Source organism: Phalaenopsis equestris, unplaced genomic scaffold, assembly GCF_001263595.1.
Source record: "Phalaenopsis equestris unplaced genomic scaffold, ASM126359v1 Scaffold000692, whole genome shotgun sequence".
NCBI classification, from domain to species: domain Eukaryota; kingdom Viridiplantae; phylum Streptophyta; class Magnoliopsida; order Asparagales; family Orchidaceae; genus Phalaenopsis; species Phalaenopsis equestris.
In genome coordinates this window covers 491,356-513,580 of record NW_018165132.1, presented here as the reverse complement: position 1 = coordinate 513,580, position 22,225 = coordinate 491,356, and the positions used below count along the sequence as shown (strand labels likewise).

General features: G+C 35.3%; 2 protein-coding genes across 2 annotated transcripts in view; one reads left to right on the top strand and one right to left on the bottom strand.

Annotated features, from left to right (window-relative positions):
* The first annotated feature begins 11,287 nt into the window (after positions 1-11,287).
* Positions 11,288-15,037, top strand: LOC110030276 (filament-like plant protein 3). Its single transcript, XM_020732910.1, is given in 6 exon segments — positions 11,288-11,670; positions 11,769-11,898; positions 12,654-12,808; positions 12,810-12,847; positions 12,933-14,566; positions 14,657-15,037. Coding segments are annotated over 5 exon segments (2,067 nt in total). The 5' UTR covers positions 11,288-11,670; positions 11,769-11,802; the 3' UTR covers positions 14,801-15,037.
* Positions 15,038-15,166: 129 nt separating this feature from the next.
* LOC110030282 (telomere repeat-binding factor 4-like) overlaps positions 15,167-22,225 on the bottom strand; it is a 42,177-nt gene continuing 35,118 nt past the window's right edge. The window contains exon 7 of the mRNA XM_020732919.1: positions 15,167-15,750. Within this exon, the coding sequence (XP_020588578.1) occupies positions 15,500-15,750 (251 nt within the window). The 3' untranslated portion in view covers positions 15,167-15,499. The remainder of the gene's footprint in view (positions 15,751-22,225) is intronic.

Genomic DNA, 22,225 nt, shown 5'->3' with positions numbered 1-22,225 from the left:
TTTCCTCTGTTGCGCAGGGTATCGTGGCGTTATTTTATTGGCTACGCATGTTACTCTAGGTGCGTAGTACTGATGTAATATTTTTTCGTCATTCATAACTCTAATTTTAGCAAATTTATAGTCAAACTAACCGGCTCGACGAGACGGTCAATGTTATAAAAATTTGTCAAATCTAAGTCAAATCAAGCCTCAATCAAGTCGTTAAACCACTTTTGAAAACTTTTCAGTCATATTTGGAAGGTCAAACAGATGTTGAACCTCACAAACTTATTGTCAAATTGAGCATCTCGACAAGTCGAATCCAACGAGCCCAAGATAACTCAAATTTGACATCGTTAAGGCACCCAAATGTCTATCAAACACCGTCCAATTGAGGGAATCTCTCCAAGTTGTTTGATCAAAGTGGCTCATATTCTTTCATTAATTATAAGCATATATCTATGAATAAAACCCCACCCCTCTCATAAGGGTAGAGGAAGAGAGAGCTTGAAGTCTAAATAAGATTGAAGCTTGGAAAAGGAACTGAAGTTGCCTCCTACTCCTACAGTTGTCGATGACCACCAACCACTGTCGACCACCACTCGCCGGTCACCACTGACCACAATCGGTTGTCGCCCACTCCTTACAACGAAGCATTATGTGAAGCAACAACTGACGTTAGGAGGAGTTGCCCGTAAGAAGCTGTCGATCACCATAATCAGAAGCTGTCGATCACCAGAATCAAAATCTCGTCGCCCGCTTCGGAAGGACATTTTAATTTACATATATATATTTAGTTCCATATTTTTCATAGTTTAAATGAAAGAGCGTTGTACCTCAGATCTTGTATCTATCCCGAAGGATAAACACAAGACTTGAAGATGAGACTCGATCAAATAAACTATCGGGATCGACACGAGTATGACTGTGCTAAAGATTCAAGGGTTCTAATGTGTGTCATATGCATTGTTGACCCACGTTGTAGGTCTGTTATTTTAAAAGCATAAAATAAATTTCAACTATTTAGTGTGATCCACTCTACTTTTAAATTATATAAGTTTAGTCATATGTAAGGCCACATATTTTAAATTTCACTCCTCTTCTTGTGACATTCTTTAGATCCCTTGGATCCTTAGGACGAAGCCGTCATGACGACCCCGTAAAAGTCGTACGGTAGCCGGAGGCTTACCCTGTGCACTTAGGTACTAGGTTAGAACACTTTTTGTTAGATGGTGTGTGGATCTAGGTTGATATATAGTCTTTTTGATGTCTGGCTATTATTTTTATTGGATTGGTTGTCTTAGTCAGATATCTTTTCTTTTGTGTTTTTGGTGTGCATGCATGTTGCATATGCATGGTAGTGTGTTAGGAAGTTCTTCTGCAGGGATTCGTGCCTCTATATGCACACACAGGTACTTAAGGAGTCAAAATTTATAGAATATCTTGCTCGTGAATGTTTTCAACTCCCACAGGGTTGACTCTCTTAAAAGGCCATTAAAAATTATTAGTAGTCATTTTTTCAAGTAATGCGTACACCACCTCAAATGATTTTGAAATTAAAGACTCCCCCCTCCCCCAGTGTCACATCTATTATCAACATCAAAGATCTCATTAGCCCATTATAAAAAAGTTTGAATACTTAACCAATTGGGTAGAGCATAGTGTGGGCACTTCCTAAGCAATGACTTATTTTTTTCCCAAGCCTCATGGATTGACTCATTATTTAACTAAGTGAAAGAGGTAATATCATTCCTAAGCTTGTCAATTTTAGAAGGTGGAAAGTACTTAGGTCGAAATGTTTAAGGGAGGTCATTTCAAGTGGTGATAGACTCTATTACTAAAGAATCTAACCTCTTCTTAGCATTTCTTTAAAGGAAGATAGAAATAACTTAAGTCTAACAGTATCAGCCGAGGAATCGTATTTATCTTATTTGAATGTGTGTAAATGTATTATGCCTTGATGATTTTAAAGCTTTGATGATTCGGTGTAATAATACTGCGAGTCAGAATTGTATATAGCATATATATGTATCATATGCAAGATTATTATGCCTTTATGGATTTATTGTTTGAGTTGTTAACCGAATCAAATAAATTTTTCCGAACTCGGCATATTTGTATTAAAATTATAAGTTTTTACATGGTAATAACTTAATTAATTACCATGAGTTTTAACTGAACAGTAGCTATAATAGCATATACCTGTTGCAATAAAAACATTTTAACATGCTAATAATCTTTCCACTGTCACAAAGTCATCTTCTACTCTTTAGTTTGTAATTCTTGTGTAATGCTGCATGTATTACTTGAAATGAAGGCCATTTATTTGCTATATGATTAGATAACATTGTTGTATAGTTTTTTTTTTAAGGTTTATGTACATTCCATTCAATTCTTATGTATTTACATACCAAATACCCAAACTTCAATTTTTACATATATGTGACCTTACCTATGCATGGGAAAGTTATGTTTTACTTTCAAAAAGAAAGAACAATGATATTTTTGATGCTATATGAAAGATTTGGATGGTATAAATGTAAAAAAGTAAAGTTTTGGTATTAGATGTGTAAATACGTTAAGAATTGGGTGGTATCTAATATAAATTCCCCTTTGTTTACTTCATTTTGAATTCATGATCTAGTTCTGAGATAGGTTTTTGTTTTTTTTGTATAGGATATGCTTTTAATCTCTAACAATTTTTTTCTGTAACTAAACAGATGTAAATTATGACCCGTCTATTTGGAAGTTTATGGGTGTTGTTTATGTTCCTCTTGCACATTTTGTACAATCATAGTTATTATGCTTCTTCGCAGGCTATAGTATTTAAAATTGAAGATTTTGAGAACCTTTCTGTTCCACTTCCAGCTATTATTCAGGTAAGAAGTTGCTTAGGAGTCCATTTATATTGCTGGATGAATTTGTAATTTTTTGTGAAATGCGCCATTAGTTTTCATATTCCTGCAAATGTGCTTGACATAAAGTATTATTTGTTAATGAAATTTCATTATATGGTTTACATTTATATCAACTTATGTTAAGTGCATTCTGGATGGAAAAGCATGAATGAGCACTTCATTATTTGGTTGCTTTCTAAACATACAACTTGCACTAAGTGATCGGTGGATCATAGGATAGAAAAAATCATTTAGATTCATTCTTTCCTTGGAATAAATCAAAACATTGATCCATATTTTAGACTATCTCTAATGTACACCATGGAAAAATTGGACTAAAACAGAGCTAAATGAGTAATAAATTAGTCGTCATTAGAAAAGATGCCTGAGGAATGGAGAAAGAGTATTTGGGTCTACATTTTTAAGAATAAAAGGGATGCATAAGAGTGCAAATTATAGAGCAATTAAGTTGATGTGTCATACTTTAAAATTAGGGGGGAGGGTAACTGAACATAGGTTAAGACGTGGTACAAAGATTTCTCATAATCTGTTTGAATTTATGTCGGGCCTGCCTACTATGAAAGCTATACATTTATTGAGAGGTTTAATGGAAAAGTACGGAGAATAAGGAGGATCTACATATGATTTCTATTGATTTAGAAGCTTACGATAAGGTTCCAAGAGAATTCCTTTGAAAGGTTTCTAGAGAGGAAAAGTGTTGATATGAATTATATTTAAGTAATTAAGGATATGTGTACTAGAGCTATTACTTGAGTTCTAACAGAAGGAGGATTTACCAAGTATTCTCCTATTTCAGTTGGATTACATCAGACATCTACTTTAATACCATATATTTTTTCTTTAGTTATAGATGCTCTTACTTGACATTTAAAGGAGGAAGCACCCTGGTGTATGTTTTTTGCTGATGACATCCTTCTTGTGGATAAAACTAGAGAAAGACTTCAGTAAAAATTTGAAGTAATCAACCTAAGTGATCTTAATATCGTTAATAATAATTTTTTTTTATTTTTATCATCACATTAGTAAGAAATAGTGAGACTTTAAAGAGAATAAATGGTAATAAATATATAGGACCTAATGATAGCCCAATTAAAGTGTGGAAATACTTAGAAAATTTGGGAGTTCCTTGGCTTACTAAACTTTTTAATATTATTTTAAATACTAAAAAGATGCCTAAGGAGTGAAGGAAAAATATTTTTGTCCCTTTTTTTAAGAATAAAGGGGATGCATAAGAGTGTTCAAATTATAGAGGAGTTAAGTTGTTGTGTCATACTTTACAATTATGTGAGAGGATAATTGACCATAGGTTAAGATGTCATAGAAAGATTTCTCATAATCTGTTTGAATTTATGTCGGGCCTGCCTACTATGAAAGCTATACATTTATTGAGAGGTTTGATGGAAAAGTACGGAGAATAAGGAGGATCTACATATGATTTCTATTGATTTAGAAGCTTACGATAAGGTTCCAAGAGAATTCCTTTGAAAGGTTTCTAGAGAGGAAAAGTGTTGATATGAATTATATTTAAGTAATTAAGGATATGTGTACTAGAGCTATTACTTGAGTTCTAACAGAAGGAGGATTTACCAAGTATTCTCCTATTTCAGTTGGATTACATCAGACATCTACTTTAATACCATATATTTTTTCTTTAGTTATAGATGCTCTTACTTGACATTTAAAGGAGGAAGCACCCTGGTGTATGTTTTTTGCTGATGACATCCTTCTTGAGGATAAAACTAGAGAAAGACGTCAGTAAAAATTTGAAGTGAAATTTGAAGTATGGATGTTTACATTGGAGTCTAAAGGCCATCATTTGTGTAGAAGTAAAGCTGAATAAATGGAATATAATTTTAGTAGTGGTAGTTAGTGGCAAAGTTGTGACTATGGGGATCAAATCATTAAAAGGTATGAACATTTTAGATATCTCGGGTCTATTGTTCAAAGTGATGGCAATATAAATGAGGATATCATTAATAGAATTCATGTTGGTTAGTTGAAGTGGAGGAATGCTTTGAGACTACTGTTTGATAGAAAATTATTGCTTAAACTAGAAGAAAAATTTTATAAGATGGTGGTGAGATATGTAATGCTCTATGGCGCAAAACATTTGCATTTAAAAGAGAAACATAAAACAAAGTTAAGTGTTGCTGAGATGAGAAGGCGTAAGTGGATGAGTAGCTTGACACTTAGAGACAAAATATGAAATTAATATATCCATGATAGGTTTGGTTTACCTCCAGTGGCGAACAAGATTAAAGAGAGTTGTCTTAAATGGTTTGGTCACAATAAACGTCGATCATTTAATAATCCAATTAGGAGAGTAGGTGTTTTAGATTCGACTGATAATAAGGAAAGCTGAGTTAGTCCTAAAAAGATCGGGGAATAATGTATAGAAAATGATCTTAATATATTAGAATTAAAGGCTAAATTCTAATATGACACTCAATAGAACACAATGGAGAAAAGGACTCGTGTAGCCGACCCCACTTAGCGGGATAAAGGCTTGTTGTTGTTGTTTTTATTGTAATTCTAATTCTAGTTTGAAATAATGAGTTTTTTTAATTTTTTCTATGTTCCTAAAAAATTTATAAACTAATCTAACAAAATTTTTGGGTTTCTAGATGATAGACATGTTTCTTTGAAATGGATCATATGAGTCCTCAATCTTCTTCCAATGAATTTCCCTTACCTAATATTGATACACTTACACAATTTCTAAACATAAGAAGCGTTGGAGTCTCATATTATGGTTAAGTTAGCTAAAACCTAGAAAGTCTTCTAGGAATCCTCAAATCTTATATATGCTTGTAAGCTCCTAATTACATTATCCTTATTCCACTAAGTGATTGAGTGTTATCTTGTGCTTATAGCCTGCGGTCAGCAACTCTATATCACAAGAAATTTTAACTTTTTAATTGGTCAAATGAAAGTAAACAAAGATTGAAAAGGTAACACACCAAATAAAGCCATCACATGTATTAAGGAAATCACATCGAGAGAAGTTGATTCATCACATTATCAAATCAAAGAAGCACAAAAAAACTAGCTCCTATATATATGGAGAGAATATAAAATAAATTTCATTGAAAATTAAAATGAAAGTGTTTACAAACAAGAAGAATCTAACTCGAGAGAAGACTTAACTCGCTTCACTTAAATTCTTCCTTGTACAATGATACTTCACTTAGATTTATTTTCACTCTTGCAATATAGAGAACACACTCATATATACTCAATATAACAAAAAAAAAAAAAAGAATACTAGAGAAAATGATATAATGTTCCCCATCCATCGAAATCATGTGTATTTGATAAATTCTTCCTTGTACAATGATACTTCACTTAGATGTATTCTCACTCTCGCAATATAGAGAACACACTCATACATACTCAATATAACAAAAAAAAAAAAATACTAGAGAAAATGACATGATGTTCCCCATCCAACGAAATCATGTGTTTTTGTATTTGAGCCAACTAACCACTCAAAATTCAAATCAAATCATAATCATGAAAATCGTTTAAAATCGCTGTTGGGCTCCTAGGCACCAGACTATAGCGCTGCTTTCCATCCGCTCTTTCTGTCGCCATGAAAGAGCTTCTTCTTCACGACAATTGGGTGAATTTTAGGCTAGTTCTAGTTATAGTCCCCGTATTGTGTTTTCACCATATATTACATATACACACACAAATATCACCTAAAATTATAAAAAAACGATATAAATAACATAGAAAACATAGGAAATATTACATCACACTTTCTACACATCACTTATATGCTACAAACTCACTCGAATCATAGCTTTGTAGTCTATAATCCTACATTGCAAACTCAATTGCTCATAACTTCCTCTCTCTAATCCTAGAATATACTATTGCTTCAACAAAAAATTTCTTCCCCTAAAAATATGCTGAAACATCACTTTCTCCATAAATGTCACATTTAAAACCTACAATATAATATTATCTTTGCTATATGAACTAACTTATATCGTATATAATTTTCAACATAATTACAATATGATATTTTCTTTGCTACAATATGGTTGCCTTGAACGAGCACATGGAACTGAAAAAGCTGTTGCCATCACCTTTGAAATGAAGGAAACGTTGCTGTCCATATTAGATGGAGCATTTCAATTTGTTGGCATCCAAACCTCAACTGAAAGCAACCTTTGGGCTGCATGAATGGGACACCCATGTGGTGCTCTCCCTTTAGAATCTTGAGACTTGGTACTAAGATATTTGCTTGAAAAAAATGCTTCACATTTTCTAAGATAAATATAATATATTTAAGCAATTGTTTAAGAATATGATATTTATCTTAATCAAATTTGTTCATTTGAACAAAAGTTCCCTCTTTGCATGTGTTTTTATTCATAAAATAGTTATATATAAGATTTTTGATAATCAAGGGATCATAAGATTGTTAAGTATTAAGAAAATGAGTTTGAATATTATGAGTGGAATTTCATGAGGATGATGTTTTAAATCATAAAATTTTGTTTAAGATGACTATTGATGTGTCATCAATAATTTTTTATCAAGCACAAATCTTAATGTATGTTTTATGAAAAATATTCTAAATTTAAACTTAAGATCATTTGGGCCCCGATTTTAGCAAGTTTTTAGTCGAACTGACCGTCTCGACAAGATGAACCTAATGTTATCAAAATTGGTTCAATTCGGGTCTAATCAAACCCATATCAAGTCGTGGAAGCATGATTGAATGCTTTGGATCATCAATTGAATGGTCAAATGAACACCAAATTTGGTATATTTATAGTAGGATCAAACATTTTAATGAGAGGAATCCTACGAGCTTAAGATAACTAAATTTCAAAGTCATTAAGACATTCAAATCCTTAAAATCTACCTATGATCAATGCCGATCAACATGAACCATCTCATCATATGGTTAGTAAAGTCATTAAGGCACATCAATCCTTAAAAGAACACTTATGATCAATGGGGCTCAGCACAAACCGTTTGTTTAGGTGGTTAATGGAGTTGTGCGCCAAATGACCAAAATGCCCCTCCCCAAAAAGCTATAAATATCTCGCTCTTTCACTTGAGAGGAAGAAAAAGAAGAAAAGAAGAGAAATTCTAGAGCTTATTCTGGTGAGAAAAAATGACGAATAACCATTGACCTTCATAGCCAACAACCACCGTCCATCGACCACCATCAATCACAGTCGACTATCACTGCTTGCTGCTGCCGACTTCTGGTGGTTGTTGTATCTAACACCTATATTTTTTGTGTTGTATAAAGACGTGTAATTTTTTTTTGTAAGATTGTTACCCCGTTTTTTATGTTAAGGGAGAAGTGTGCGCCCATGTACTTACAAACACATTGTAGATTACTTCGATTGGGCTAGTCCCAGTAGTTGTTTCCTGTTCTAGGATTTCTTTTTTTCATGTAAAAACTCTTTGGTATCTCTTCTCGTTACTTCTCTTTTATACGTGTGTTTGAACTTCACACAAGAATTAAGACATTAAAATGTTACTCTATTGCTGTGAATTTTTCGTCACACAACAACCATAATATATAAATACTTTGTTATAATTTATATAACACTCATCTCAAAATATGCCCATATAGTTTTCCTTATAAATTGACCATTTAAAGGAATCTATAATAAACCACACATTTGAAACAATATGAAATTGAATATATATTTATATAATAATAATTTCATTAATTAATCTCAAGGACAAAAAATGAAGCTATTTAAGCATAAGGTCTTTGCTCGGTCCCATATTAATTTGCTAATAACTAAAGCTTTTTTTTTCTTCTTCTATTTATTTAATTTTGACAGTAATAGGATTAGCAAGTTGGGCAGGAGTGGCATTGTAACTCAAAAATTAAATTTTGTAAAAAAAATGATGCATTTGCATACATATCCCACAATTCTTATGTATTTATACATCTACCACCCTACATACATACTCCTCAAATCTTTAACATGACATCAAAAGTTGCATCTTGCTACCTTTTTAACATCAAAATACACTTTTTTTAAAGTATATGTTCATGACACCAAAATATTATAAGTGTAGGTATCAAACTTTAGGTGTTTGATGTATAAATACATAAGCATTGTAGACATGCATGTAAATTTCCCAAAAAGGAAAATAATTGAAGTTCAAAATCTCAATGTGGAATTGTTAAGCACATAGTAACTATGTAAGGTGCAGGCATGCATCTATATATATATATATATTACCAAATGCACCACATGATATTTCACATCAACATTAGTCTGCTTTGAATTTTATATGAGATTTTTTTTGTAGAGTAGTGAAGTTATTATTCCCTTTATTTATGAAATAAGTTTTATTCTCTTTCCTAACCTTTTATTTATTTATTTTTGCCATGTGATGTTTATTTAATTCCTCTTGTCTTGTCTTGAAAAGAACAATGCATAGAACTTTAAGTTCATTTAAAAAAAAGGAGATGATTGGCAAAGACATCAATTAAGAAAGAAGAATTTGAACTTGTATATAAAAAAAAATGTGTCGGTAGTTCTGAGAAGATATAATGATTCAGAAGAAGAGAGTGTGATGAATGAGGGCCCATCGACATAAGACCGTGAGGTCTACTTGTTTGAGCAAGTGAAGTTATCAAAGAAAAAGCCATAAGGGCAAGGCTGACAATCTCACAAGACAGATCAAAGACGACCAGAAGATGCAAGACAGTCCATTCAAACAAAAAAATGAGGCAAAAGATAATCCAAGATAATTATCACAAGAGAGTCAATACAAGGAAAATCTTGCTTTTTAGCATTTCCCACCGTTCCATAGACATCTAATATAGAGGTTCCTCATCAGGAGTCAAAGATCGACAGTCGGTCAAACTCAGTCGGTCAAACTGATCCCATCTAGTCGAGCAGATCTTAAGGAATCAAGTCTTCCTCACTAGAGGCCAACTAAGATTAGCCGACAAAGAGAGCAGTCAGACGATAAACTCATACATGTAAAATATTAAAAATATCTTAGTACTGAGAAATTTCAAATAATGACAAAAAATATAAAATCATCATACTGCACCCTATCACATATAAATAAGGAGATTATTTTATGAATATGACACGATTCATACGACATTACTGTTCATTATTATTCACTCCTCCTCCCTCTCTCTCTACTTACACTCTTCTCCTTGGGTGTGATTTAAACTCTACTCTTTGGGTGTGATTCACGGACAAATCAAGATTCAACACGGTTATTAAATTTATTTTAAAAAGAGCCTAATGAAAATTTTGATTGATTGCCGCCATCTTTCATCCACTTTTCAAATTCTCACTGAAATTTCAAAATTCATGGCAAAACCCCAACCCATGTATTTCATCTTTTATCAAATTCTCAATAATTTGATCGTTGCACACATAAATATATCTGTTCGACAGTTAAAAAAAAATCACTCGAGTGATTAATTTATAAATACCAATATTTCAGGCGGTCTATCTGTAATTATCCCTTAATTATTTTATATTCTAATTGAGTAGCAAGATAAAATTGTAAGAAAAAAACAAAAGAGACAAAAAAAGAAATAGTGGCGAATCTCTCAATTATTAAATGGAATTGTTTGAACTTATTTGATTTTAAAATATAATGAAAACGTGGCATTAAAATATTATACACACACACAATTATTTATTATCATTATTCATAATATTATATTATTTAAATAATTTAACTTAATTTTAGCATATTATCACTGAGGTTGAACTTCCAATATTTTCTTACCCCACTTAATGCACTATCAATCCTACAAACTTAGTTCCAAATGTTGATCATATAAAAAGGGGCGATCGAGAGAATGAGAGAACTGAGAGAGAGGGAGAGAAATGAGGAGGACTTTTCCCGGTCGGGATATTTTCAGACACGCTGACTCATTTTATTCTATAAAATTAGATGTTACAAATGAGATATACCCCAAAAAAGGTCTCTCTTTTATATTATGAAACCCTCATATTTATAGAAGATATGAGAAGTAAGAAGTACAAAAATTACATATTTGATTATGCTTTGAAGAGAGAAGCAAATGACTGTTGGATTGTCTCGAGATCGTTGTAAGCGTACATGTTTCTTTGTCTTGGTCGTGATGACATTCAATACATATAAAATCAAGTGGCTTATATGTGAATTTCATCAAAGATGATAGTTAAAATTAAGGGGCTATCCGACTGGCTGAATGAGAGAGTTGGTCGGTCGACCGAAATGAGATGGATGAGGTTGAGAGTTTGGTTTGTCGATTGAAGGTGACCAACTATTAGATTGTCTTGAGATCCGTACAAATCATTTTTACTTCATATATATATATATATATATAGCTCGCTAAGAGATATATATATATATCAATGGACAAACATACCACATATTATTAAATAGTTCAAAGGAATGCAATACGCCACACGATTGGCCAATCTTCCTGGACTTCCTCCGCTCGATCATCCACGATCGAACGGCTAAAAATCCACGCTATGCATTCATCCCAAGATCTAGCGATCAGCACAAACCAGTTTCAGTAACCTGCAAATAATCAAAGATTCACTTTTTGAAATCATGGAAGCGGGGGGCTCCCCAAGAGGCGAGAACTCCTTCTGCAACTGCGCGTAACTAATTGCAGAAATAAAGAATAAAAATTAAAGAAAGCAAGGCGGGAAGGAGGAGTTATCCGGTTTTGTGTTGCTGATTGCGATATTTAGGGTGGATTTTTTAGGGTTTTTTTTCTGATCAAAATGGTCGGATTTGAGCTATTTTTGAGGTTTCTTTCTTTGTTTTTTGGGTGATTGATTTATCTTCTTTTTTTGAAAGTTTTGGATCGGTTTCTTATGTTCTTATGAATTTTGTTGTTGAAGATGGATGGATTTGATTGATTGATGTTGAGGAGCGTGAGATGGATCGGCGGAGCTGGCTTTGGAGGAGGAAATCATCGGAGACGGAGAGCTCTGGATCAGTGTCCTCTTATTCCGAGCGCTTTTATGAAGAACAGGTTTGTTTATTGATTCATCGCTGGGCCTAATTGTGATGTTCGTCAGATATCATGGATTTCTGATCTATGGGATTCAGGTGTATAATGCAGCGATGAGCTAGTTTTTACTGTTTTTGTTTTGATTATTGCACTTGCACCATTGTTGAATCTGGAATATTATTGGGGTAATTTTCTTTGCAGCATCAATTTTCGGGAAGATTTAGCTTAAATCTTGTAAATGGTAAATCCTGAATGGGTTAATTGCAGCAAACTGTCTAACAACAGATTTACTAAATCCTGTAAATCTACTGAAACTCTTGGGCAATTTCTGTCAGGTTTAAAAAATCAGTAAAGCTGTTATCTGACTGAACCTTAAATCTCAAGAGCAAGTGAAGTTAAATCCATCGATTCGTAGGATTTACTAAATCCAAGATTTACGGCCGAAATCCGTGAAATGCAGCTTTACCACATCCTGGGATTTGTTCTATCCAAAATGACCATCTAGCAAGATTTCACTTAAATCCTGCGTAAATCCGACCATAAATTGATTGTTTTGATAAATTTCATCTCAGCTCCGTTCTTCGTTTATAAGATTTTTCCCTCCCATAATCTTAAATTATGAATGAAATAGTGAAATATCTTATGAAGGTATAACAAGATCTAACAGTTGGCATGCTCTCAAGCTTTAATAATTGTGAATCCACTTGGGTTATATTGGGATTTTACATTTACTGTTGGGCTTTTCTTGCAATTTCTGATTTTGAAATGCTGAACAGGAGGGTCTGAGAGTTTCATCTGTTAATGCTTCTCCAAACAACACTCAGTCGCCGGAAATTTCATCGAAACTGATGGTTTATGATCCTAATGAGACCATAACGAGTTTGAACGAGAAGTTATCAGCTGCTTTGCTAAGCATCAGTGCTAAAGAAGAATCAGCAGCATGTGAAAGTTGCAGAAGAAGCTGTTACAGGTTAGACAAGTCTCACTGTTGAACTACAATTTCTTCATATTAGTTGGAGGAAATACTTTTAAAACTTTGCTGTGTTATTTTGCAGGGTGGGAAAAGGCTGAGGCGGATGTTGCTGCTCTAAAAAAGCAGCTTGAACTTGTTTTGCAGAAGAACTCTGCTCTTGAAGATCGAGCAAAACAGCTTGATGCGGCCCTAAAGGAATGTGTTAGGCAGCGAAGGCAATCGAGAGAGGAACAAGAGCAAGTTTTCCGTGATGCGCTGACGAAGAAGATGAAGGAATGGGAGAACAAAAAATTTGATCTTGAAACCCAAATCATTGAGCTTCAAGCGAAGCTCGAAGTAAAAGCTGAGACAGCCTCCTCCATTATTGATCATCAAATGTGCCTAAAACTTCAAGAACTGGAGAAAGAAAAGTCTTCTCTCCAAATCGAACTGCTTGCAAAAACTGAAGATCTCCATCTTAGAACACTGGAAAGGGACATTAGCACTCAAGTAGCAGAGACTGCAAGTAAACAACATTTGGAAAGTATAAGGAAGTTGGCCATGCTTGAAGCCGAGTGTCGTAAGCTCCGAGCTGCAAATCGTAAATCTTCTCCTCTTAACACCGTCGTTAGCTCGGCTTGTGTCGAATCTGTTCAAAACAAAGCAACCAAAAGAAATCTTAATGCGGCTACTGTTGAAACCAGTCTAATGGATGATTTTCTTGAGATGGAAAGGCTTGCCGCGTTGCCTGAAGCTTGTCATGAAAGCTCAAGTCGCAAAATTGACTGCGACTCCAACCAATTGGTTACTACAGATGGTCCATCGATGGTGGAAGTAGAAGTTTTGCGCAGGGAATCGGCTGAGCTGACTCAAAAGATTGTTATGTTTGAAGCTGAGAAAACGGAAATGGAGATGGCTTTGTCTGAAACTCGTAACCAGCTTAAGGTTACTTGTGATAAAATAAAGATGGCTGATAACAGGTTGATTGAGCTGCAACAGGAGCTGAGTGCAGCTAATGGATTAAAGCACATATTTGATGCACAAATGGAGGAAGTTGATGCTAAGAGAAAAGAACTGGAGTGTCAGCTAAAGTCTGCACAATTGGAGATTAGTAAGCTCAATGAGGAAGCTATTAGCTTATTGGAAGGAAACTTTGAGCTCCAAACCAAGGTTCAGACTTTAGAAGCTAAACTAAAGGAGGAAGAAGCACTCTCTGCAAAACTTGCTGCTAACATGGAAGATGAAGAAGCAAATAGAAAGAAACTGAGCGTAGAGCTTGAATCAGCCACTATGGAATCTGTGAAGCTGAGGGAGAGGATCAGGTTATTAGAAGAGGAAGTGGAGCACTGGCAATCTCAGCTGAGTTCAGCTAATTTTGAAGTCAGGCAACTGCATGACAACGTAAGTTCGCTGGAAAGAATTATTGATGAAGAAAGAGCGGCATCAACAGAATTTAACGCTGAAGCAGAAGCTACTATGGTGGCAAAGAAGATTGAAGTGGAGGATCTGTATAAGAAGGCAAACTTACTGGAAAGGAAAGTGGAAGAGGAGAGAGCAATTTCTGCAGGATTAGCAGCAAGCAGAGAAGAAATGGAGACTCAGCTGGAGTCAGCACATTTGGAAGTTAAGAGGCTGCAAGACATGGTGTCATCATTGCGTCAGGAAGTAGATGAAGAGAAGCCAATTTTTCTGCAAATGTCCACAAAGAAGCAAGAAGACAAGATTATGTTGAGAAAGGTAAATTTTGATTTTGCAGTGTTCTCTTTTCCTCTCTCAGTTTTGAGAATAATTCCTATATTCTTAATAAAATGCATTACATTTCTGCAGGAGAGGGATTTTGTTATGTCTTCTGAAATGTTTGTTGCCTGCCAAAAGACTATAGATTCGATTAGCCAGCAGCTGAAATCATTAAGTAATTTTGAGAATTTAATGATAGAATCCGAAGGTGTGGGGTGTCATCTTCAATACTGAATATTGGGGGTGAAAGACTATCACATGGATGCACCAAAATTAGTAGGAGCTGTGTACATAAGGTTTTTTTCTCTTCTCCTTAAGCTTGTGCTTAAACTTCCATATCTGTAGCAAGAAAAAAAAAAGGAACTAATACATGTGTGGCTATAATTTAGTTGATTTGGGCGAGAGAACTATTATATTCAATCTTAATTTGTTTATTTTGTGGACACTGTAGCAAGATAACTCATTTTTTTATGTGATGAACATTCTTAGAAGTTACAGCTTTAAATATAATATAAATGATCCCTAATGAAGCTAGACTTGTTCACTATTTTGTGATACTTCTTTGATGTTTTAAGAGGAGAATCAGGTCTTGGGCCTGTATTGCTTTAAAAAAAAAGAGAGAATTTATAATCCATTAAAGGGTCAAATGTCCAGAAAAAGAAATTTATACAATCACTATTTCTAAGATAATATTCAAAGAAACTAATCAAACTTACAAGAATACAAAACTTCACGTTGTGAATCTACAACTCCCAGCAAAAATTTCCCTTCAACCTTGCAACCCTTTCATCTCTGAAACCAACTATAATTTTCTGGCAACATCAGCATCAGCATTTTGATCAGCATCAGAGTCCAGATTTTGTCTCAGATGCTGAAGAAATCTTTAGAAAAGTTTGAGGTGAAGGAACAACAGAAGACTTTGTGTGTGTTGCATCAGAAGGATGGATTACTTTTGATGTGATGAACATTCTTAGAATTCGTAGCTTTGAGTAAAGAGGCAGCAGCAGAAGGATCTATAATGCGCCCTCCGGCTGCAACTGCAGCAGCTTGTATGAGAGAATTTGGGGTCACAAGAGAAGTTTGATTATTTTTCTTAGTAGTAGAAGATTTCCTCTTTGGTTTTTGAGGTGATGCAGCTTGCTGCAAATTCTTTGATGCTTCAAGGGGAGAATCAGCTCTCGCGCCTGCATTGATTTAGGACATGAGGCCAGATATCTGAAATAATAAATTATTTGAAGGGAACTACTTGTGTAAATATGAAAGTTTAGGTGTGAGATATGTAAATACATAAGAATTGTGTGCTATGTATGTAAATGCTCCTTTTCTAAATCACTAATTTTAAGAGAATATTTAACAAAATTAATTTTAATGTAGAGGACACATGTTGCAAAATTTGGTGAGTAGCAACTTAACGGATCATTTTATGCAAATACTCATGCGGCATGAAAAAGCATCCTAAAGGGATTAATCATCCAATGAGATTGTCATGATTACAGAAATTCCCATCCAATCAAACAAAAATGTTGATACAAAGTATTCTTCTTAAAACAAATAAAACAATGCCAGCTTTATTTGGAAAAGGGCATATTCTCAATAATTTGGGGTTAATAGCTTGTCTAATGAAACTAACAACTTGATTAGTTAATTATAGTTTTAAGTGATCTGACCCAATAACATTATCCACCTTGCTTCCTAATCTAACAGTGACTAGAATCCGAACCACATCAGATGCAACCACCTCGTCTGCCTTCTTCAGCCATGCATCACCGGCCACAAAAAGTTCCACATCTGCCCGAGCACCATCTAGGGGCACCGAAAATTCGATTGAAAGGACTTATGGAATGTGCACATAGAGATCAACACCACCTTTATATATAAATACTTGATTTAATGCATTTATCAATGTTTTCATTTACCATACATCCACTTATGTGGGATATACGTCGCACCGTCTACTGAGATCTACATGATAGCCATCTCCGTCAAAACTTACACCACAAACATCTCCAACAATACTAACGCCACCACTACCTCCCATAAGACTTGGCATCCTACTCAAGGCATATGCCACAACCATCTAGTACAAAACCGGTGCCACAATCGTAACCTTCAAAACCTTCATTAAAGCCAAAATTATGCCATATCATGTAAGACCCAAATTTTCATCTATCAAGATAATATCCTCTTTGGCATAATAGCCTCACCGTTTTGTCCCAATGGTGTAGCTTCCCAGGAGCTCACCCATCCTGAGAGTGCTCCCGCAAGAGGACGCTTAACTTTGAAATTTCTGATGAAATTCTAACCATTACACTAAAAGGTGCCTCGATGTTTAAGTGTTCAACATCATTCTACTTGAAGGATTTCACAATCTCCCATACTTAATTAAGTAACCAATGTTCTCATTAGTACTCTAAACCCACAGAGGAGACACCTACATATTCAAGAGGTGATTCTAATCATATAGCACTTGTTCTCATATAAAGTTCAAGATGTGGCTTCCATGGCATGACATTTTATTCTGCATGGCTTAAATCCCATCATCAGGTTGGTGTTAAACTCTGATACAATTTCTAAAGGTGTAAACTCTCATCCATCAAGATATTATCTACTTTGGCCTAATAGCCTAATGGTTTTGTCTCAATGGTGTAACTTCCCAGGAGGTCACCCATCCCGAGAGTGATCCTACAAGAACACACTTAGGGCCTGTCTGAGATCAATTTTTGTTTTTGTTTTTAGTTTGTTTTTATTTTGTTTCTTTTTTATTTTCTGTTTTTAGAAAAAAAAGGTTGGTATTGTTATAATTTATATGTTTTTAAAAACAAAAAATATAAAATATGTTTGGTTGGGTATTTTTAAAGTTTTTTTGAAGAAAAAAATATACTTTTTATAAAACAGTTGGGTCCATATACGCTCCAGTATTAAGCTATGTGGCCTATGGCGTATACAGCGTCTTCCTTGCTCCACCCACCACGAAGCATTACATATGGGTGGATGGGCGGCTAGCAGCGACAACAACCAGCGAGGATTGGCGGCGAGCGGCCCGCGACAGCTTGCGACCAGCGGCGAGGGGCAGCGGCTACGACTGCGACTGCCAGCTGGAGGGCCCGACAGCTGCGACAGCCGGCGGCCAACTGCCGACGTGCTAAGCCGACAGCGGGCAGTGGAGCCTCGCACAAATGATGCTCCACAAAATATGTTTTTAAAACAACAAAAACACAATTCATATGTTTTTGATATTTTGAAAACAAGACTTATGCGTTTTAAAAATAAAATTTTTAAAAACAAAAAACGAATAAACAAATACTATTTTTGCGTTTGCTTTGTGTTTTTTTATTTTTCAAAAATAAAGAACAGAATATAAAAAGTGATCCCAAACATGACCTTCACTTTGGAGTATTCAATAAAATTCTAATCATCACACCAAAAGATATCTTGATATTTAAGAGTTCAAATTCATTCTACTTAAAGGGTTTCACATAGCAGACAACAATTGTCTGTAATACCTATATCACACCAAGATATGGGGAGTAGTAGATTCTATAATGCAACCACAGCCGACTTAAAAACCATACTTATCTTCTATAAGCTATCATTTCCGTCCCTGAGGACGTGGCACTGTAATCTCCTACAATTCCTTATAACCTACACCATCTATCTCCCTTATGAGTTATGACCTGCGCCACACCCAGATCTACACCTCAACATCACCCAAGAGTTTGACATCACAGTTAGACTAATGATACTAACTTGCACAACCACTACCTCCATAATAACCTGACTATTAACCTATACAAAAACTGCTGATAACAACTTTGACAGCCCATCACTTGCATTACTACACTTCCCTAATTATAAAAGGAAGCGTCCTATCACGTAAAGTTTTTTATAACAATAGATGTTGTTCAAATAGGCAAGACTAAAATCTTCCCCTCCAAGTTTTTCACATATAAAAAAAGTCAAGTAACATTTAAATACATGCCACTAAATTCCTATGTATTTGCATATCTAACAGCAAAACTTCAAAATTTTTACATGTATGCCACCTACATATGCATGAAAACGTGTATTTTACCTGTATTTGCATATCTAACAGCAAAACTTCAATTTTTACGTGTATGCCACCTACATATGCATGAAAATGTGTATTTTACCTTTTTTTATAGGTTAAAAAAATGGTATTTTGATGTGAAATGAAAGATTTGGATGGCATAACTGTAAAATGTGAGGTATAGGTTTTAGATATGTAAATGCATAGGAACTAGGTGGTATGTTTATAAACGCCTCAATCAAATGTCGATGATCTTTGTTTAATTGCCTGTATAAGATTGAAAGAAGATAATATCCGCACTCTGCTGAGTTTCCGACAGGCAACGTATATAAATATTCAGAACTGCAACTCCTTCAATCAAATCCAAAATTAAATTTAAACAAGCCTGCTTTACGAAAGATTAAACATACAATAGACATATAAAACAATAAAACCAAACATCACTATGAATGATAGGATGCCAAAAAATGCATGTGGTAAAAGTTTTTTTTTTAATCCTTAAGAGACAACATTGCATGCTAATTTGTGTAGATTTTAAGAGAATAAAACTCTCTAATTTCTCATTAAGCCTAGCCCTTTTACAATTAGAAGAAAATTCAAATCATCATAATAAAAAGAAATAAAACACAATAATGAATAATTAAGCTCAAATGTAACAACAGACCCACAAATTCCTAACAACATGGTACATATCAACACTCCTCAAGTTGGGTCGCATATGCCATACATCTCAAACTTGCTGCTAAAATCATTAAAGTGGTGCTGAGAAAGAGCTTTGGTAAGAATGTCAACACTTTGATACTAAGTTGGGATATAGCTTAGTTGAACCCCTCCATTGACCTTCTCAGAGATGAAGAGTTTGTCAGTCTCAATATTTTTGGTTCAATCATGGTGTTCGGATTATTTGAAATATTGATGACTAATTGCTTATCACTGAACATCTTAATAGTGATTTGGTTCTCCATGTGAAGTTCCATCAATATTTTTTTAGCCACATCCCTTCACAAATTCCTAGGACCAAGGCACGATAGTCAAATTTATCATTGTTTCTTGCCACCACAACTTACTTTTTACTTCTCCGAATAACAAGGTAACGTCATACAAATGAACAATAACCCGTGATAGATGTTCTATCAGTAAATACTTTGATATACTTCGACACCAAAATCAACAAACAAATTACAAAGAAATCACAATAGATAGGTGGAAAAACACAAATAAGAGCTGCTCTTACAATAATCAAACGAAAAAACAAGAAAGATTCAAAGATGATCTACTTTCAAGTGGTAGATCGACTCTCCAATAACCTAGACGCCGCTAGGAACAACCCCGAAAGAAGAAAAACACAACAACTACAAAATAATGCTTAAAAAATACCAAACCCGAGGTTCATCCCCTTAATAAAATCCCCTCATAACATTTGAAAACTTTTCTTACAAGCTTTCCTTCCCAACTCCTTCAATTCCTCCTTAAGTATATGTGATTAGGGCCCTAGTGGATCCCACCCACTCCCATCTCTCTTCTGTTGTGGCAAGAGGCCGTTTGTCCTCTTCAATTGATGAGGACCGGCCCACCTATTGAAAGAGAGGGTTGGCTGGGTGGTGTTCGATACCACCCGCTCCCATCTCTCTTCTGCTTCGACAAGAGGTCGTTCGACCTCTCCAATTGACAAGGACTAGCCCGCTTGTTAAAAAAGTGGGCTGGCTGGACTAGTCTCGTTCTGCCTGTTACGAGCGTAATAATACTCCCCTCCCAAAGATTTACCTTGTCCTCAAGATGGAAAGATGGAAATTGCTTGTGTATCACCTCATACGACTCCCATGTTGCCTCATAGTCTAACAGTCCTTTCCACATAATTAGTACCTCCTTTGCTCCCCCTACTCCTCGGTACACTCCTTTGATCTCTAGTGCTCCAAAATTATTTCCAAGTCCTCCGACAGCGTCGGTGGTAGTGTAAACGATGGTGTATGATCTCCAATTGCATGTTTCAGCTGTGATACATGGAAGACTGGGTGTAATGCGGATGGTGGTTAACTTCAAACGGTAAGCAAACGCCCCGATGCGTGTCATCACATCGTAAGGCCCAAAGTATCGTGGTGACAGTTTCTCACTTTTCCTGGCCAGTCTTCTGTCAGTAGAGCCTCAGTTTCAAATAGATAATGTCTTCTGGTTTAAATTGCACATCTCTCCTATGTCCGCCCGCCTTCCTCTTCATGATTTATTGAGTTCTTAGTAAATGGCCCTTGAGCTTTGTCAGTATTTTGTCCCTCTCATCAAGTACTGATCGACACTGCATATTGTTGTGGTTTATGCCCATAATATATCATGTGAGGTGGATCATGTCCATACAATACCTTGAAAGGGATTATTTGTGCTGTGGTGTGGAACGAAGTATTATACCAATATTCGGCCAATGCAATCCACTAGCCCATAGCTTCGATCTATCAGATACAAAACAAAGCAGGTATATCTCCAAACTCATGTTGACCACCTTCGTCTGCCCATAGGTCTGGGGATGATATGTGGGGCTCCTTTTAAGGACTGTTTCTTACAATTTGAATAGCTCCTTCCAGAAGTGGTTGAAAAACACCTTGTCCCTATCTGATACAAATCGATTCTGGCAACCCTTGCAAAGACCACTTTCCGGATAAACACCGCCGCGACTGAGATCGCAATGTAGGGATGTCGTAAGGGAATGAAATGTGGGTACTTACTCAAGTGATCCACAACCACCAAAATCATTGTGATCCCTTCTAACTTTGGCAATTCCTCGAAAAAATTCTTCTTCACTTCTTTCCAAACCTTCTTCGGTAATGCTAATGATTGTAGTAACTGATACACCAAAATAGTGTACTATTTTATCTATACATTTTATACTTATTTTGGTGATATTGCACTTTAAAGAAGAATACTTTCATGTTTTTGTTGCAGTTATATCAATTTTATACATTTTGAACAAAAAATAGCAAAAATGAGAAAATTTGAAGCCAAAATGGAGGTTTTCATGATCTTAGCATCAGAGGCGCCAGATTGGCGCTTGAAACACCATTTTCTAAAGAGCTGGCGCTAGAAGCACCAGAAACTAGCGCCAGATGCGCCATTTTACAGAGAAGCGACACCAGAAGTGCCATAATCTAGAGAACAACGCGAACTTCATTAAGCGGCGCCAGAAGCGTCAGAATCCAGAGAACAACATATACTTCATTAGGCTGGCGCCAGAGACGCCAAATTATACTTCATTAGGCTGGCGCCAGAGACAAATTAAGATGGAGTAAGTCGGTTCGTGACTATTTTTTAGTTGATTTTGAAGGCTCCAAACATTTCAAAAGTATCATGGAGTGGCTCAATGCATCTAGACACTTTAGAAGGCTCTTCAATGAAGAGAAACATATGTCTTTTGGATGAAGGGACTTATCTCTTGGTGCAAAAAGATTTTGGCATGAGATAGAGAGAAAGGGGGGCGTGAGATAGAGAGAATGAAGGATTTTCTTCTAGGGTCGTAAGAGGAGAAGGAATGTGAGAGATTTTTTCTTCATTACACTTTTAAGATAGAGTTGAGTGTGAATGTAAAGAGAGAAAGTGCTTAAAGGGAACTTATAGGGATTTGTTTG